This window comes from Sceloporus occidentalis, unplaced genomic scaffold (assembly GCF_023333645.1).
Source record: "Sceloporus occidentalis isolate IW3139 unplaced genomic scaffold, rSceOcc1.0.p SCAF_4, whole genome shotgun sequence".
Lineage (NCBI taxonomy): Eukaryota > Metazoa > Chordata > Lepidosauria > Squamata > Phrynosomatidae > Sceloporus > Sceloporus occidentalis.
Genome location: NW_028316984.1, coordinates 16474656 through 16494401, shown reverse-complemented (window position 1 = coordinate 16494401; position 19746 = coordinate 16474656). Strand labels below are relative to the sequence as shown.

The 19746-nt window shown below is 38.8% G+C and overlaps 1 protein-coding gene across 2 annotated transcripts in view; it reads left to right on the top strand.

Moving 5' to 3' along the window:
- PLCB1 (phospholipase C beta 1) overlaps positions 1-19746 on the top strand; it is a 581938-nt gene that overhangs the window by 473724 nt on the left and 88468 nt on the right. For both annotated transcript variants that reach the window (XM_089519303.1, XM_089519304.1), the window contains exons 16-21: positions 1661-1757; positions 10184-10268; positions 11301-11425; positions 13393-13547; positions 16425-16589; positions 18719-18818. In XM_089519303.1, the coding sequence (XP_089375429.1) occupies positions 1661-1757; positions 10184-10268; positions 11301-11425; positions 13393-13547; positions 16425-16589; positions 18719-18818 (727 nt within the window). The remainder of the gene's footprint in view (positions 1-1660; positions 1758-10183; positions 10269-11300; positions 11426-13392; positions 13548-16424; positions 16590-18718; positions 18819-19746) is intronic.

The following is a 19746-nucleotide window of genomic DNA, read 5'->3' as shown; positions in this document are numbered from 1 at the left end:
TGCTCCCCGCGAGTAAGCAAGGGTCATGGATATGAAGTCTGTGGAAATGGAGGGGCAACTGTATATCTTTCACTCTCTCTGATAGCTTGAGCCATTGTTTGCACACTTTGCTGTTGCTTTGGAGCCTCTTCCTCCCCACGGCACTTTTCAATGGGAAATTGGGTTCATGCTTCTTTCAGTGCATTGTCCTCACTCTGAAAACACTTCCACATGCATCCAATCACAAAATGGTTGAAAGTATCTCTTTTAACTTTCTCTAAAGTATCCCCCTGCCAGAAAGTGCACTCTAACCATTTTCACAGTTAAAAGCTGAAAAAGATTTACAATTGGCATTATTTTCATGGTAGTCTAAAAAATGATAATCCTCTGGGAATCACTCCACGCCATCACTCCCTTTGTTCTCCCAAACAAGAACACAAAAGAGGAGGAATTCCTCTGTTATCTTTACTAGAGTTCAGAGATAGGTCTGGGGATGCTATACCTACCATGGCCTTCATCTTTCCAATTAGGAAATGGAGCAGCACAGCCTGCTATCCATTCAGCATCTTACTTGACCACAGAAAGCACAGGATAGATGAAGCTTCCCAGATCTATTCCAGTTGCATCACAGCCACTTAGATTTGCATACAGCTTTGCTTGCTTCATTCCTCTTGCTGAAGAGAAAAGATGAGGATTGAGCAAAACCAGGCCCTCAACTGTAACACCACCTGGAAGCTCCAGACAGCTCAGTAGCCAAAGAAGTTGTGATTCAGATTCAGGGAGTTATCATGCACTGCCAAAAGTGTGGTTGTGCCCCCTGATATCTTTTGACCCATATGAGGTTGAAAGGGTGAGGTTCTGTCCTAAAAGGGCAAATCAGTTCCCCACTCCTAACCTAGAAAATAAGCAACTGCAGAAAGCTTCCTTTTTTCCTTCCTTAGAAAGTGCTCTATTATTTGCCTGAAATCAGAAAAATAATGTCCTCTTAATTAAACCTTTCAGTTGGTTTGTGACTGTGGGAGCAAGAAAGAGCCATTCTATCTTTTGTTATAGTCCAGAGGACTATAGGGCTGTGTAATAGTTGTACCTTGTTCATCACACCAAACACACCAGCAACAAAAGATAAGCCCAGCCCCATTAACAACTCTTTGTCCTCACATTATCATACTTATCCCCACCTTTTCTCTGTGTTTTCCTTCTGCTGTGTGTCTTCTCTTTCAGTTGCTTAGCCTAAGGACTTGAATCTTATTTTGATTTATATGGAGCACAACCACAGCACTGTATACTGAATTTTAATTGCTGTGAACTGCTTGGGGAGATGAAGTATGTTTGAAACTCAGGATAAATAAAATAAGTACCTAGTTTGCACATATTTCCATACCATTGTAGCATTAAAGAAATTACAGGGCATAAAAATATTTAAATATGGTGCTAAGGAAATATGGAATAACGATGGGCAAACAGAATGTGTTCTACCCTCTAGATTTTCAGTGAAATACATATTACAGAGTTGGAAAATCTAGAAAGTGCTGGAAAGGATTCTCCATATTCACAGCTAGTGGTTGTCTTTCTGGTCTTTGGATGCAGTTGTTGACATTGTTGGCAAAACCGTTATTGATACCGGCATAATAATTTGATACTGACAAGTTCTATACATGATACTAGTCTACTTTTGTTCTAGGGCACAGCTGGAAGTGAAGCTATGGCCACTGAGGAAATGTCCAACTTGGTGAATTACATCCAGCCTGTGAAGTTTGAGTCCTTTGAGACCTCTCAAAGTGAGTAAGAAGTACTACTACTCCTACTATTCCTACTACTACTAATATGATTTATTTATATTCCACTTTTTCACAAGGAATCAAAGCGGATTACAACAGGTATAACAATAAAACACCATACAGTTAAACATTACAATTAAAGGACCAACCCCATATCGCAACCCTCCCCCCGATCATAAAAATAGTAATCGAAAACCATTAAAAGAAATTTGATAGCATCACTTCTGGTCCTCCATCCCTTACATTCATCATTTTAGGAGGATTTCATGTTCTCCCTTAAGAAATTAGTCACACTGGACTTCTTTTTAAAGAATATAGCACTAAGTGAGATTCATGCAGGTTGTCAGGGAAGATGCAGATTATTTTGGCAACACATGTGACTGTGCTGTCATCTTCCCTGAGCAGTGGGGATTTAAGCTTCCTTGGAGGAGGCAGCCAATAGAGTCTCATGAAATCTTCTTAAGAGTCTATTTGCCTTAAAATATCTGGGTTGACCAGAGATAGCTGGGCTGTGGAATAAGAACACTGATGATATCAATTTGACAGCAATGTTATGCTGAGCTCCACAAAGCCAAAGTCAGGTTTTAGCAGAGCAGATTCGGCTTCTGATCTCGTATCTCTTCAGGATCACACGAAACCAGTATCAGCCTCCACTCTGGGAGGTCTTGTGGCTATCACGGTTATCAGTTTCGGGGTTTGTTTGTCTGTGTTTTTTGTAAGAGCTGGGGAAAATCTAAGGGGGGGGTCTCTTTTTACAATATGAGTTAGCTACATTTACAGTGTGTATGTCTATATGTGTTTGCATGTGTACTTTCAAATTATGGTGACTCCATGAATTTGTAGGGTTTTCTTAGGCAAGGAATATTCAAAGATGGTTTTGCCAATGCCTTCCTCTGAAAAAGAGCGTACAGCACCTCCCATCCAAGTACTAACCAGGTCTCCCATCCAAGTACTAACCAGGGCTGACCCTGCACAGCTTCTAAGATCAGACATGATCTGGTGCCTTCAGGGTATTTAGGCCCTTACATTTGGAGTTCATCTACCAAATAGAGAACATTTACTAGGACAAGTCATATGCTCTCACCCTCATGGGAAGTCAATGGCAAACCTCCTCTGAACAAACCTGCAAACAAAACATCTTGAAAGATTCACCTAAGATTCATCATAAATTGGGAACAACTTGAATGCATATAACAACAACAAACAAAATCCAAAGTGAAACCGCATGCTAAATCTAACATTACACCTACTTAAAGTAGAGTCATTGGAACGAATTAATGGAATTTGTTAGTGTAACTAAAGTCCTATTGATCTTACTTGGTCTACTCTAGGTAGAATTGATACTGAATTTAGTCCTATGATTTGTGAAACTGTGGAGATATCACAATGTTTATTGGGACCCACAAACTATTTGCATACATGGTTTTCATAAAGACATCTTTTAAAAGAATATACTTGTTTTGCCTCTATGTAGCAAACAGAAAGGTCTGTCATAAAAATGGAGAAGAATGAGGAGGGAGAAACTGAGCTGCCTTTGCTTTTGTGGGTTTGCTAAACAACGTTTTCCACCCTCACTTAACATTTTTCTTAGATGATCCTGAGCTCTCTCTTAATTGCAAGGCATATAGTGCGTGTATGTGTGTTTATGGAAGGGGAAAGAGTAGTTGTTAAGAATGTTGTTGGCTAGCCCAAAGTGTTCAGTTGCCTCTTTCACCACACTTAACTATAGGTTACACTAGCTAAGGCTGATAGGAGTTGCAGTCTGCCTACTTGTGGAGCTGCATGACTTCATTATTTCTGTAGAACGTTGGTGGATGAGGGAGGGATCATGAAATTGGATTCTCTTGAGTAAGAATTGCAGATCTAGTTAATCGCTATAGATAGTATATTCACTTACAGATGTAGAAAACACTCAGCATCAACTTTGTTACATTTCTTTAAAGTCCACCTGCATTGTTATCCCATGCTTTCTTAATTTGTTTGTAAGTTTGCAAGTTTAGTTTTATTCTTCTCTCTTGGAAATGTAAAGTATGTGCATTTTACTTAATATATTCATTTTATGTGTATTTTATATGCAAGATTGTGTTATGTTTCAGTTGTACTCTTCTCAACTGTTTACTTTTCAAATGGTGTGCATAGCTTTGTGTTTATTTTATGTCTCCAAAATACACCGCAAGCCTTCCAACAGTGTGAATTTTCAAGAAAAGGTGAATTCTCATGAATCTCAGGGTGTAATAGAGGCTTTCATTCGAAATATCAACTACAACAGCAATTCTTTTCAATCCTTTTGTACATTGAATAGGTATTAGATAAACCTACTCAGAATGCTGACAAGGTTTTTGCAATTGCATTTTATGATCATATGATAAATATTCTGGATATGTATTAAAGGGTGGGATCTTTGTGCTTACAGAAAACAGCCATCACTATACCTCTGTAGAGATAGGTAAGGTAGGTTCAGTGCTCCTGTACGTCAGCTTAGTAGCCACTTAACTCGATAGCTAATAAAAAAATAAAACTCATTACATGCTAACTTAGTATAGTTATAGTGCAAAGACTGAGCCAGATCCTCCCTAGAGCTCTACAGATTGTTACAGAAGCCAAATGAAGTAGACTGTTCAGGATAACTGGATTTGGTAGTGCTGTATGCACAGTGACCAAGAACCCTGTAATTGCATTTCTAAGCAAAATGTCATAGAAATTTTTAAGGGAAGGTGAGGATTCTGCTTGATATCAGTGAGGTTAATCCTGCCAGCAGTGGTCCTGAGAGTGTTAACATAAGAGATGCTTACTTGATATGATGATACAGGAATGTGGAGAAAAGTGGGATCTCATTTGTCAATATGGATGTAAAGAAAATTCACAAAATTGGTTGTTCTGGAGCTTGTCTTTACATGTTGACATTCTGCCCAGAAAGCACCAACCTCCAGAAAGGCTCTCCAGTATGAGAAGAATACGAAGAGCATGTGGCTGATGTTTTTAAAGTTGAGATTGTCATAATTTACTCAGTGATGTCTGTTTTATGTTACTTTCTTTCCTCTTTGTAAAGCAAAGTACACACTATAAACACAGAAGGCCTGTTTTATTGATGAAAAAAATGTAAGCAATCCATCTGATACCTTTCATTTTCCAAGCCCATGCAACAAGCATTTTCTGTTGCGTAGCTCATGTAGTTTTGCCCAACTTCACAATTTGCACAAAATCTTGTCTCGCAAACTGACAACTTCAGCCAAAAAGGGAAAGAAGTCTCTCATCATCTCTCCAGCAACAAGAAATGTTAGGGTGCTAACTCTCCTTGGGGAGAGGCAAATAAGAAATAAATATTATTATATCAATTATTATTATATGAGGGTCCTCATTCTCAGGAGAAAGCATGAGATAATGGAGGATTTACATTCCTATAAGGAATGAGGCTGACCTTAAAATTCATAGCAATGATATTCATCAGCATTGATAGTGGAGCCAGAAAATGGCTTATACCAGTGTGCTCTTCAAGTCTAAGCAGTGGCAATCTAAAAGGTTAATGACACAATCAGTCAAGTTAAGCATTTTCAGGTTCCACTTATTGTATCTCTGTATGAAACATTTTTCTGAAGCAGGGCAACCATGGACAAGGAGACGACCATTCCTCCCAGAGCCTTTAAATCCATACAGCTTCTCCTGACACAATAAGAAGTGACGTCACATCACTTCAATTCTGGGAATTGACTGAAATATGTCCAAATTTTATGGTTTCAGAATGGAGAGGGGGAGAGTAATGTTGACAAGGAGAGAAAAATTGCTATGTTTTTATAATACTATCGGGGCTTTAAAAATGTTTTTGTGAACAAAGTTTCAAGGGCATGTGCAACACTCAGACACCATTTTCACAATCCCAGTTCTAAAGCCAGTGAAAAATAGAAGATGGTAACTGTATTAGTCTTGTGACACAAGTTTTTTACAAGTAGTATTGTGCTAGAATCAAGTTTTTGTTTTGTTTTGATTTGATTTGCAAAATGCCTTCATTTATATGTACAACAACAAGAATGAAAGAACCATCTCTCATGTACATTCCATTTGGTTTTCATCTGTCATAAACTGGTGTTTTAGAAATTAATGGCCCATAGTCATGACTGCCTGCTGTGGATTTCATTCCTTTTCTCCCCTCCTGGAGGGGCCTTGCTGGGAATGCAATTTACTACAACATGAACAAACAAACTGACACCTTTCTTGTACTTAATGCAGAGCCCCCTTTGAGAGCCTGTCCTGTTTCACTTGGTTTTGACAGGATAGACATAGTGGCCTCAGCTTCTGCATTTTAAAGAACAGTCTATGCCATTCCAATTGGAACAGAACTGAATCTTAAGTGTGTTTCATAGGCACTGCAGATCCAGAAGGTTATAAATTCCAGATACTGAGTATATGCATTCCAAACATACATTCAGCTTTTCTGTTCAGGAGTCTTATGCTTTTTTGTTAGCAGTGCCTGTGTTCACAAAAGATGTTTTACACTAGGCAGAAACAACTAATTACTGGCCATAGATGGCAATGATTAAAGATGCCATTCACATTCTAGACCTTTGTTCACTTGACAGACCAGAATGTAAGCTTGTGTCTGCAAGGATTTTGTGTAGAGCTTTATGTGTTCCTTTAGGAAGCTCACCACAGACTGCACATATGTTTTGTGCATCCCATGCCATCCCAATTTCAGTGTCTCTTTCAGGTAAAGAGTTAATGATGTGATGGTAAGTTACCTTTATGGGGGGCAGCATGACATAGGAGCAACAGAGATCATGAGAGAGATCATGAGAGACAATTGCCCAATGAGAATGGCCAGTTTGAAGATCAGTGTGGAAGCTTCAAGAGAGAGACAAAGAGACTGACCAAGAGAAACTGGTAGACCATCTGAGAGACTTTGGGACTTATGAATGATGCTGGTGTGTTGCTGTCTGCCTCACCTTTCCCAGGAAAGCTTGGTCTCAGGCTGGATAAAGGAGTCCAGACTCCTGAACATCCAAGGACCCAGAACACCTTATGGCTTGTGAATAGAATAGGAATGTTCAGCTAGTCCCATTAGGGCTTATGTTTCTTCTAACTTCAATTGAATATGACTTGGGCAGTTTTTGTAACTACTCCTAAGTAATACCTGAAGGAAGATGCCTTCATGTACAAGATGGCCCTTGGCTGGAGCCAGCGTGGTATAGTGGTCTGAGCATTGGGCTGCAACTGGAGATGAGGATTTGATTCCCAGCTCAGCCATGGAAACCCACTGGGTCACCTTGGGAAGGTCACATTCTCTCAGCCTCAAAGGAAAGCAATGAAAACCTCTTGTGGACAAGTCTTGCCAGGAAAACTCCATGATAGGGTTGCCTTAGGATAGCCATAAGTCAGAAAGCACACAACAACAGTGTTAGATTGCTTGCAGGAGAAAGAGGGAAAGTCTCTGCAGATACAGAGGTGGATCAAGTCAAGTTAAAACCCCATATTAACTGCCACTATAGGCTGCTAAAAACAAAATGCATTCTACAACCTATTGTCTGGTTTTGAAATACCTTCTGTCTTGTAAAGGTGAACCACATATTGCTTTTCTCCAAGCATGTCTGTTCTTCCATTCTTAATTTATTAATTGAATACTGTTGTTGTCTTCTGCTTTGGAAAACTACTAACATTATTATAATTACATTGCTTCTTACTGCTCAAGATTCCTGCCAGTGTAATCAATGGTGCCCTAGACTGCCAAAAATAAAACTAACTATATTACAGACAGAACCAAAAATGTCAATGCCAGAAAACGCTAATAGGAACAAATTGGGGAAAACATTATTGTTATTTTTTTAACCTGTCTCCAAGGACAACTATTCCTGTGCTTCATAAGGGAAGTTGGAAAGAGCTTCTGAGTAATGGGTTTTTCCTTGCCTTCAACAAAATCTGTAGTGTTGATTTAAAACACTGCTATTATTATATATGATGTTTTCTTTTAGGTTTTGCCCTCTGTACATGTGCTCTTGTTGGTTCTGCTAATAATTATATTTTTAAAGGGGGAGCAATCATCTTTCTCTGTCCTTGTAGATTTCTCTGGTTTCTTTATGTATCAGACAGAGCCTCACTTATACAGATCTACTTGGCTTCCTACCCTTCTATTAGTATCTGCTTCTAACCCTGTACAGCAGCTTCGTTTTCTCCACCACCACCCTTTCAGTTTGCTTACCATTTAGCTTGATGAAAAATGTTCATCACACACTGATTTGATCGTTTATTGCATTATAACAAAGGTATTGCCTTCAGCTGCCAATTGTCAAATTGTGCCTGGTGGCTCCCAAGTCGTTGGGGTGGTAAATCTGCTCTGAATTTTAGTCCAAACATTAAAGAGGACATCCAAGGTGCTGAATCTATTTGAGGCATAGCTCATGTTCAGGCTAAAATACAGGCTGGATTCTCCACTGCTACTGACATAACACTACTGATTGCCACTGCTTGTGACTGTTCCATGTGGCATGGAGAGTTTACACATCAAGAGGGCTGGAATGATAGGCAAACATCATCCATCATTGTCTGCCAGTCTCTTGAACTTCAGAAATTTGTTACTCCTCCTACTGTTGCTACCACTTCCTTGCTGTCTTTTTGCTCCCCCTTCTGCATTTGACCAAGTGAATAGGGCCAGGAGCAAAAAGAAGCAACAGCAGCTTGTACTCATCTTTCCTTCTTACTCTGGGCAGTGATGGTGTCTCTTTGGCCTCAGAGGTGGGGGAATGCATTGGCAGCAGAGAGAACAGGGCGTATCATGGTTCATTCAGACAGTAGCAAAGAGAGCAGTGTTGTTGTTGTTGTTGTTGTGTGCCTTCAAGTCATTCCCATCTTTTGGCAACCCTAGGGAGAATATATCAAGGGGTTTTCTTGGCAAGATTTGTCTGAGGCTAAGAGCATGTGACTTGCCCAAAGTCACCCAGTGGGTTTCTGTGGCATTGTGGACTTTGGAACCCTGGTCTCCAGTGTCAAACTACTCAAAGAGAGCACTAGAGGCACCTGTTTTGGCAGCATAGCAAATCTACTCTGGGGTTTCATCTGATTGTTAAAGGAACTATCCAAGGTGCTGAACTCTATCCCCAAAATAGGTTTAGTTCAGACTGAAACCTTTATCAGATTCATTGCCTGGTTCACAGGTGAATCCATTTGACACCACTGACTGAGGGCATCTTATCAAAGGACTTCCCCAAACCCACAAATGAGAGTAAATGCCATCAGAGAAAGTCTTTACACAAGATGAAAAAAATCACATTAAGGCTAGCAGGACATATTGAGGTGAGCACTTTGCACTGCAGTGTGGGCAAGAGAAAACATGGAAGTCATTTCCAGTTGCCTCTATATGGTGAAACAAGGGTAAAGAACTGATACCAGTACTGGTGATCTCAACTGAATGATGGGGCAGAGTGGATTTCATCCCTGATGTAATTGGATCCCTGGCAAAATTGCTATGGGAGGACCCTTTCCATTGGACACTTCTGCTTTGATTTTGATTTTAATATATGCTTTTAGAAATAGTATTTTATATGGTTTTATTTCTATAGACAGTTTAATTCTATTTTACTCTTAACCTTTTATATGTTTTAGTTATATGCGTTTTACTTGAACCTCTTTTAATTCTGTAAACCACCTTGAATCCCCTTGAGGTCTTAGGGGAAAAATGGGAAATAAAGTATTGACCAATTGATTAACTAGCTGGTTGGTTAATTGCCAGAGTTCTACATTCTTCTTCTTTCTCAGTGCTTGCAAATGTTGTCCCAGAGCAGCTGGCTTCATTTTCCATTTTCTGCAGACACATAACATATTTGATCCTAATTCTGGTGTTAGGGTAATTTAGCAATCAATGTGAAGTTTTTTGTGTTTTTTTCAGGCTATGTGGCCATGTTCTAGAAGAGTTTCTTCCTGATGTTTCACCAGCATTTGTGGCTGGCATCTTCAGAGAATGCTTGCCTGGAAAGGACTTGGGTATATCTTCAGATGCCAGCCACAGATGCTGGCGAAACGTCTGGAAGAAACTCTTCTAGAACATGGCCACATAGCCCGAAAACCTCACAAAAAATTATGGATGCCAGCCACAAAAGCCTTCGACTTCACAGTCAATGTGAATTTGGCTAGTTTGGAATATTCTGCCATCTTCTGGCAAAACCTGTTAGTAGATGGCTTGGTTGGTTTATGTTTAAACAAAGCATTTCAGATTGATGACCAGCTAATTCTATGCTATTTCACATAAAATATAATAAAATAAGTTACCAAGGAAGACTCTGGTGGAGATACATAATTCAGAGCTTATTTGTAAGCACAGTAATATCTCTGCCCGCACCCGTGCACATGCTTATTAACACAAAATATAATCCTTCATGAAACTATTACTGTGGTAAGTCCAAATCAGTTTATTTTTTACCCTTTTGTTTTCTTTTAAATTACAGAACGGAACAAGAGTTTCGAAATGTCTTCCTTTGTGGAAACCAAAGCACTTGAGCAGCTCACAAAATCTCCGGTTGAGTTTGTGGAGTATCTTTGTAACTGAGAAAAATATCTTGTAAGACTTAGATCATAATGATGACATCAGGTTCCTGGGTGTTGTTGTTGTTGTTATTGAGAGTTGATTTGTTTTAAAGGAACTCCACATACAGCACCAATTTAAATACTACTTAGCAAAAATGTTTATTTTCTCAATAAATACATGAAATATGTTTTATACATAATTTCCCTTCCTTTTCATTCTTAGAAAATAGACTCTATAAGACAAATGCATCACAAAACGTAATGGGATTTAATTTGCCATTTACAAGCTAGTCACCTTGATATCAGAAGTGTATCCATTGTTCTTCACATAGTACTGCAGTTATGCAAAACTAAGGTGGACACTTTCAAAGCTGTATGAACACTTTTTAATGCCTTCACTGGTTCTTCAGTGTGTTCTAACTAGCTCTTTTTGCAGATGCCTGCAGGACAGTTCAGTTTGTATAAGTGCATATGTAAATCTCCTTGCATCCTCAAAATTTTAGATCCCTTCCTATCAGTGCCTTTTGTATTCTTCCTTCTACTTACTAGTAAGGTTTGTGTTCTTTGAGCAACAGAAACTGTTTAAAAGCCTGTGATTTTCAGACAGAAAAACCCAAACTGAGCCTGTGGATCACAGGTAGTGGGTGGTAGTTAAGACAATTTCTGCTGGAGACCCTAGAGAGACACTGTTAATCCAAACAGAATACACTGGTTCAGAGGGCCAAATAGCCTGATCCTCTATACTATAAGATAGTTTTGTGTTTCCTTGAGTTAGTTTATAGGATTTTTAAAAACCCTGATCTATTTAACCTGCAGTGATTCTCCTATCAGTGTGTGTGTGTGTGTGTGTGTGTGTGTGTGTGTGTGTAGTTTCCATCCTTTGTCTATCAGATTTTATTATTCTATGCATCATCCTATTGAGAAAGATCTGTCTTCATCCCCAGAAGGCAGTCGTCTCAAAAAAATATCCTCGTTGTGCTATGTGTTAAGTTGGGTAGCTTTTCCAGTTGTATTTTATCTTAACCACACACAATTTAGGTATAATAAAATGCAGCTGAGCCGAATTTATCCAAAAGGGACACGTGTTGATTCCTCAAATTATATGCCTCAGCTCTTCTGGAATGCGGGCTGTCAAATGGTTGCTCTGAACTTCCAAACTGTAGGTAAGCATCTACAAGCTCCTTTGTTTTTTGTTTCTCTCTTGTGAAAAATGTGATGATGACAGCAGAACTGAGTTTGTGAACTGAAAAGTTGGAAAACTAAAGTGCTGCCTGCATACCTCTCTTGAAGCCAATAGCTTCTTAAAATTGATAACTGAAATAAGCTGCATACTGACTATGCAAACTATTGTGCTTCTTAAGCAAATCTCCACTGTTATTTATTTTAGCTGTATGTTGAAAATGTGTTTTGAAATTTTTTAAGCTAGGGCACATTGTTGACCAAGGATGGGGAACTTCTGTTCTTCTGGGTGCTGCTAAACTGCAACCTCCATCTGTCTCCATCAGCTATGCTGGCTAGAGTGAATGGAAGCTGGTACAACAACATCTGGAGAGCCATACGTTTTCCACCTGTGCCAAAGATTTGCCTGTTGTTTCATAAATCTGTTTGATTGGTTGTACTCTTTCAAGAGGCATAAATTGTCACCCCAGTTCTGTGGTGATAATAAATCAAGGAAAGGCTATTAATGATACCAAAATGTTTGATTAGGAACATGCAATTAGTATTATGGATATGCACAGCAGGAAATTAATTTGAGAGAGAGAATGTTCATTTAGCTGTACTGTTTGACTTATAAACATCAAAAGAAGTCCACAGTGTTTGAAATAAATAAAAACACACAGATCCCAATGAAAATGGCAATGAATTTTGAAGTCTTTGGGCCATGTAGTAAGCAATTTCAAATTATGTGCAGAGTATGCTGCGGTTATGTTGATGGTCATGGCTCTAACAGCCAAAGTGGAAATCTCACAACTAGTGTTTCCCTTCTATGATGAAAGAGCCACCATACAACATAAAGAATTCCTACACTTGAAAATGTACATGTGCTGATGGCCTAAATAAAACATACCGTAAATCAATAAAAACAACTGGTACTTAAGAAATGCTTAGGAACATTATTTTCATAAAAACAGAAACTTTGCTGATTATGAAGATATAGTAGTGTTAGTCTGGGGAGTCAGTATGCAGAGAGATCTTGTAGCACCTTTAAGACTAACTGAAAGAAAGAAATTGGCAGCACGAACTTTCGTAGAGTTCAGTCTATTTCCTCCAATACATGAGATACATCTGAGGAAGTAGACTGAAGTCTACAAAAGCTTGTGCTGCCAATTTCTTTCTTTCATTTAGTCTCAAAGGTGCTACAAGATCTATACTGTTTATAGAATTTTCTAATTTACCCATTGAGCTATCCATTCCAGCTTCAAGCAAAGCCAGAGAATAAATATGTCGACCAGTAATATATTTAAGGCAAGACCAACTCACAGCACCCAAAAATCATAACTCTCAACCAACCAAACCTTCCAACAGTCAACTGTTACCTGTCAATCAAAAAAAATTATGTTGTTTGAAAACATATTACACCAACAAAATATTGATATTTTCTTTGCATTTTTTCAATTTCCATTGCCTATCTTAGATAGATGAGTCAAAGTGGGAAAGCTTACTTCACCCATTTGTTCTTATCTACCCATGCAATCTTGACTGTTGTCAAGCACATATCCTTATGGATAGTATAATGGGTGAAATGGGACATCCATGATGTAAGTCCTGCAATAACAGAGGCACTTGGACTACTGTATTTTGTAGAACTTAAGTTTACTATCTTGAGGTGTAGTAGCTAGAGAAAAACAGAGAAAGAGAATGAGTGCCAGGGAGTGAGAAAAAGAAACAGGGCAGGAGGGAAGTATTTAGAGGCACACATCCATTATTTTCTTATGTTTAAAACTTAAAATAATTTCAAATTAATGTGTGCGGAAAGAGGAGCTTGCTTTTGCTTTTCTAGAGAGAATCAAATATGACAACTCTGAGCATTTAAAGAAGACAGGAGACCTCTAGTGGAGCTTTCAGGTTCTTCTGTGTGTGTTCTGTCCCATAACATCTAAGATTGAATATTTTGTTTTTTGACACTTAGATTTGTCTATGCAAATAAACATGGGGATGTATGAATATAATGGCAAAAGTGGGTACAGACTAAAGCCAGAATTCATGAGAAGACCAGACAAGCACTTTGATCCATTTTCTGAAGGTATTGTAGATGGAATAGTAGCAAACACGTTGTCTGTGAAGGTATGTATGCAATTTTCATTCTATAAGCTCCCTAAATGTTAAACATCAGGATAGCTTTTCATATTATGTTTTGTATTTGGCTAACAATTCATAAGTAAAAAATACGCATGTGTTGCATCATTGTGGAGGCTGTGTATATGTGTCCAAGATGTTACTTTTTTCCCATTGAAAGTATATAGAACCAACAACTGTGTGGTGGCAAACTGCAGTAGCCATGTCAGTGAAGTGCTGAATCTGGAAGGACTTTAAGGCAACTTTCTAAGGTTCTGAATCTATTTTGAGGCGTAGAATCCAGCATATCCAAGATGCTGCCTCCTTGGATATCCAACATATTTAAAGTTCAGCCTTGAGCTTAAGTGAATTCACTGCCCCACTGACATGGGAATCATGACCTGCCACGCCTCTGTATATTAAACAGCTGGTGGAAAAATCTGACCCAAAGGTTGTAAAAGACCAAAGAAACTACAGTGGGATGAATTTCTCTTATCTGATATATGATGTGAGAGGATAATAACATTTTCCTACAAACAACCCTCTGGAGGATCATGGGAGGAAGAATGGAGCAGGCTGTATCCTCAAGCAGATAGTCCTGCTGTCATTCCCTGCTTCAGCTCCTGGTCTGCAAAAGAGTCCCCATATTCTTGGGGTTTTCTGTGGAGCTTCCTTCAATAAGAAATTTCTGTATAAAACATGTTTGCTAGCTGTGAGTGCAAATCAAAGGAAAATGCATCAAAAATGATGAAATAAGGGACTGCTGTGGGGAAAGGTAAAACACAATAAACAAGCAAAATCAAGGAGATGCCTCATACAATTCTGTAGCCTGAAAATAAATAAATACTAGGCCCTGAACTGGAGCTTGGAAAAGTTATTTTGGGGAACAACAACTTGCAGCTCACAAAAACCTTCAGCCAGCATAACTGTGGTCCCCACCCAAACATAAAAAGCAGCACTGTCTGGAACCCTTGAGCAGTCCAAGCCCACTATCAGCTTCAGGTATGCAAAGCCCACCTAAATTAGAGTGAGAAACGGAAAGGCATTGGGGGAATAGAAGCCATTGCAAGGCCTTATTTGCTCTTTTATTCACTGGAGGTATACAATAATAGAAGAGTCTTCACTGTGGTATTTTCACAGGAAATATGGTTCCTTTTTATGAACTAGTCATTAGAAATCACAGCAGCGTTATCAGAAATATCTCTCCATGCACGTCTCACTGTTCAGTGACGCTTGTATTGTTACAAGCATGCACAGTGTTAGTGGAGGTCACACAGCTGCAAAAATAGCATAACTCAAGCAAATTGGCCATTTACTTCAGTTTACTTAGGCACAAATGTGTATTGGCATTCCAGGCACAGAACAGGAAGGAAGATAATTTTCAGGGAAATGTAGCTGGTATTGTGTGCATTTTGGCCATTATCCAAGGAGGCAGATTTCTACACCGTTTCATACTGTTTTGTTTCATTAGCCCCCTCCACAGAATGTTCTAGCTCTGTGTTAAATACTTTTGGATTTAGGGGCAAGTGAAACAGTCCCAGTCTGGATTTTAGAAGAAGATGTTTATAGAGAGAGTCAGCTGAAAATAGTGTGTGGTGTATCCCCACCCTGCTTTATGCAAACTGTGTACAATGTTCCACATTGTGTGGGGAAAGGTTAAAATCTGATAGCTCTGTTTGAATGTAAATAAGAAAACTCTTTTCCCAAAAAGTGGAATATGTGCCTCTCTGGATAGCAAGCCATTGCAGTCAACACAAAGTTTTAATTAATTAATTAATTACTGCTAGTAAGATGGTTTACTCAAAAAACATTTTCTGTTCAGAAATATTAAGTGCAAAGCAGTCTTGTGGGAAATTTGCACAGAATGAGTCCCAAATTTTGAATAGTCTTTGAAAACTGGATGAGAAGAAATTGAAAAAATTACTCATTGCTTCCTTCAAGAAGAAAATTAGTGAAGTATTAAACATGTAACAGACAGACAAAACCCTTCTCCCATTGTACAAAACAGTGTAGAATAAAAAATGGCTCAGTATTCCATAGGCAGTGCATAAAATAATATTTATTAGTGCCTTAAGTAAATCACATAAGGCAGTTTAGCATACTTTAGAAATAAACTCAGTTGGAATGGTTCAGTGCCTACCATCCATGATCATTTCTATCACTAACAAATATTGAATTATAGCAGAGAGCATAATTTTTCCAGTATCTCCCTATCATAGTTTTAAGTGCAATAAAAAGTCTTGAACCATCTTCTAATGCATGTTGTTGTATTTTTCATTTATTATATTTAACACTAAGTAAATGTAACTTGGAGTCAGTGGTAATCCAGGACTGCTAAACACGCTTATCTAGTTGCTTCCCAGGAACTTAAAATCTAGCAGCAAAGGTACCCAATGTGGTAGAAAGAGCCCTTAATTCAACAAAACTTCCATCAAATTCCAGACTCCTTTTCTGTAATGGGGATGATGCTGTCTTACATGCCACTGTGGGGAGCAAATGCTGGACTAGGTTGGCTGTTAGCTTCCTCCAGCAGCGCTTTTCTTGTCTTCCATTGTTAAATATGCTGCCAAAAGCCAGATACCAAAACTGTAAAGATTTTATTCCCTTAGTATTCCTAGAAATAGCTAAATATGTTTTCTATGTTTTTGTCCTAAAACAAAAAGAAGAGTCCTGCATAGTTTTTCTATGTTTTTGCTCCGAGCGTGGCTATATCTTGTGAATTTTTTGTAAAATGCTTTGAATGACTTCTGGGGTATTTTCTAACCAGATGGGGAGTCCAATATATTTGCTGATCATAGAAATGCTCCTTGTCAACAGAAGTGTTTTGTTGTGTGTGGAGTTATCTATTTGCTGATCACATCAGATATCAAAACTTTGTGTTTCTAGATCATTTCTGGACAATTACTTTCTGACAAAAAAGTTGGGACTTATGTAGAAGTGGATATGTTTGGTCTACCTGTGGACACAAGGCGAAAAGCTCTCAAGACCAAGACATCTCAAGGCAATGCTGTGAATCCTGTATGGGAAGAAGAGGCCATTGTATTTAAGAAGGTAAGCATTTGTTTTTGTTTTTGTTTGCAAGTTCCCACAAAGGGAAATGTTAAATAGTCACTGGAGATCTGGAACAGCATAGCTCCATGCTTCAAGCTACAGGAAAAGAGATTCCACCTCAACTTTAGGAACAACTTCCTGATGGTAAGAGCTTTTGGACAGTGGAACATGCTGCCTTGGAGTATGGTGGAGTCTCCTTCTTTGGAGGTTTTTAAACAGAGGCTGGATGGCTATCTGTCATGAGTACTTTGATTATGTATTCCTGCATAACAGGTGGTTTGGACGGCATGGTTCTTAAGGTCTCTTCCAACTCTATGTTTCTATGGGCAGTTTCTGCAGCCTGGACAGAACTGCAGCCTAGACAGGCACTGCCAAGTAATTTCCCTCCTCCCTCCCTTGCCTGGTGAATAAACAATCAAGACAGCTCCTGGGAGCAGAGCAGGGGGTTGAATTGTGTGAGGGACTATTCAATAGCTCCTTGTACAAAGTCCAAAACAAAACATATGCATGCTTAATCCCAGGTTATCTAATCAGAGACATAGTAGTGTTAATCTGGAATATCAGTATGCAAAAGCATTTTGTAGCATTATATTAGTCTGAAAGGTGCTACAAGATCCCTACACAGGTCATGTATATAGATGTCATGTATTGTTAACAATTACTGCAGTCATATATTTGCAATTTTAAAGAAAAATCATGTTTGTCTCAATTCAAGTCAGTTACACCTTGGGGTGATCTGTTTGATTTATTCTAATTACCATTTCACCTGACAAAATCGTTGTAGAAAAACAAGACTTTGATTTCATTTGTTTGTCATTAATTACATCTCTTATATTAATCCCAAATTAAGAAATATATATTTGAGGTAGTGAAATTTGTTTCTTGTAACCTTAGTGTGACTTGGGCTGCAATCCTATATCCAACATAATGAGACTCTGTTTCTGAATGGATATGTATAAGACTGCGTTATTGAGCACAATTCTGACTCTACAAAGGGCTTATATCCATATCATACCTAAGAATTAATAAAAACATAACACTTTAAATTGTTTGTGCTAGTTTTTTACATCCATGATTTTGTAATCCTTAACAATAGCCCTGTACTGCAAATTCCAGGGAAGGGAGGAATGGCTCTCCTATTGCCCCTTGGTGCATTTGTGGCTGAGATGAGATGAACCAGCCTGACACATTTTCTGAGCTACAGTAAATCAATTCTTTACTCCATAAGAATATAGCAAGCAAAATGCTAGACTAGAAATGTTACCATTATTCAAAAATATATTTCATTTTCAAATTTAATTATGCAACATGATATAAATTGATTTACTTTGATTATGTGTCAGATATAAACATTTTAAAAAAATCTGTTCCATGTACTTTCTTATTATAAAAAGGAGATGGCAGATGAAAAATTAAAATTCACAGCGAACAATGCATGTAATCTAATTATATAAATCAAAGCAAACAGGTACTGTTTTGATTAGCAAGCAAGGAAAGCAAGAACTTCTGCATCTCCATGAAATAAATATATAAATAAATAATTTGAAATAAATCAATCATGGAAGCCATCAAAAGCATCCTATCTTATTACCTGTCGGTTTCTCACAAGGCTTTAACAAATTTTGTACCTATATGAATGCCTATGGATGTGTAGACAGCAAGTAGACCAATGTAAACAGAGTGCTTGTGGACACCAAATCAATGGGATCCAACATCTCACTCTGTCTCCTGTTCTATATTGTCTATAAGCAGTTAGCTGTAAGCCTAGTGTGATGTCTGCTGTGTTAGTTGGAAAATAAGAGCATATTGATAGAAGGATAACTATATCATCAGGAAAGATCCACTTCTCCAATGGACGAGAAGAAAGAGAAATAATAAATTAGCAGTACGAGGGTACAGTGCCAATAAAAATGCATCCCTTATTAGCACAGTATTTAATATCTCAGGGATAGCATCTTCTGTTATTAAGAATGGAATCCTCATGGAGCCTTATACTTGTGCAAAAATACTTGTGAAAGCAGTTGCACTTTCTCAGAGGTTGCAGTGCTATACTGCAAGCATGCGTTTTTTTATTCACCGCATTGAACAGTGCCTCTCATAATTTCTGATTTTAAAAATTATTTCTTCAGGTTGTTTTGCCTTCTCTGGCTTGTCTGAGGATAGCGGTGTATGAAGAAGGAGGAAAGTTCATTGGTCATCGAATATTGCCAGTATCAGCAATTCGACCAGGTAGGATAGTCTGGGCTAGCGTTATCAGTGAATAACACTAATAACTGCTAAAATGAGGTAACGTGATAACTGAGCTATAATCCTGGTGCTTTGCATGCCTCAAATGCCAAAGTGTAGTCATTATGAGGAATCTAATACAGTCCGCCCTCTCCTTACACGGGGGATCCGTTCCGGACCCCTCCGTGTAAGGCGAATTCCACCTATGCTCATGCGCGGCGGCGTGAGGGGGCACAACGGGCGCATGCGCCCATTCAGTTGAATGGGACGTTCCGCCCCACGCACGCGCCCTGCATGCGCCCCCCGGCTTGAACGCATAAGCTCAAGTTTGTGTAAAGCGCGCCCGCGTATGATGCGGGCACGCTGTAAGTCAGTATTTATCAGGAGATCTTGAGAATCAGTCTCCATTTTGAACAATTGCCATGTCTGTTGGCACATTTATTATAGATGTTGCCATTACTAGAGGTGTTGGTAAGACTGCACCAGGGTCAGTCCTAGAAATTAACCTTGGTACTACTACTTGAGTCTCCCTTATCCAGAATTCGGAAATCCCAAACATTCCTGTCTTCAACCAAGGCATTCCTAAAGCCCTTGCTGCCCACCCAAGTGGTCCTTGCAACTCCCATGACACCGCTATCTTGTCTTTACTTACTTTCTAGTTGTGGCAGCAAAAATACCTCTAACAAGAATATGTGAGGAGCTTTCCAAATAAAGGGCAATTTCCGCCATCCCAAGCACTTTCTGCTCTTTTTCCCTGACTTTGAAGCAATGTAAATTGATGAGGGGCTTCGCGTCCCCACTGTTGGGAGGATCAAACAGGTGTGAAGGATTCTGGGAGCTGTAATCTAAAGGGTGAAACAGACAGGTCAAATAAAGCGGTTTCCACCCAGTTTGAAGGCAGAGCATTTAGATGATGCACAACTCCAAAGTG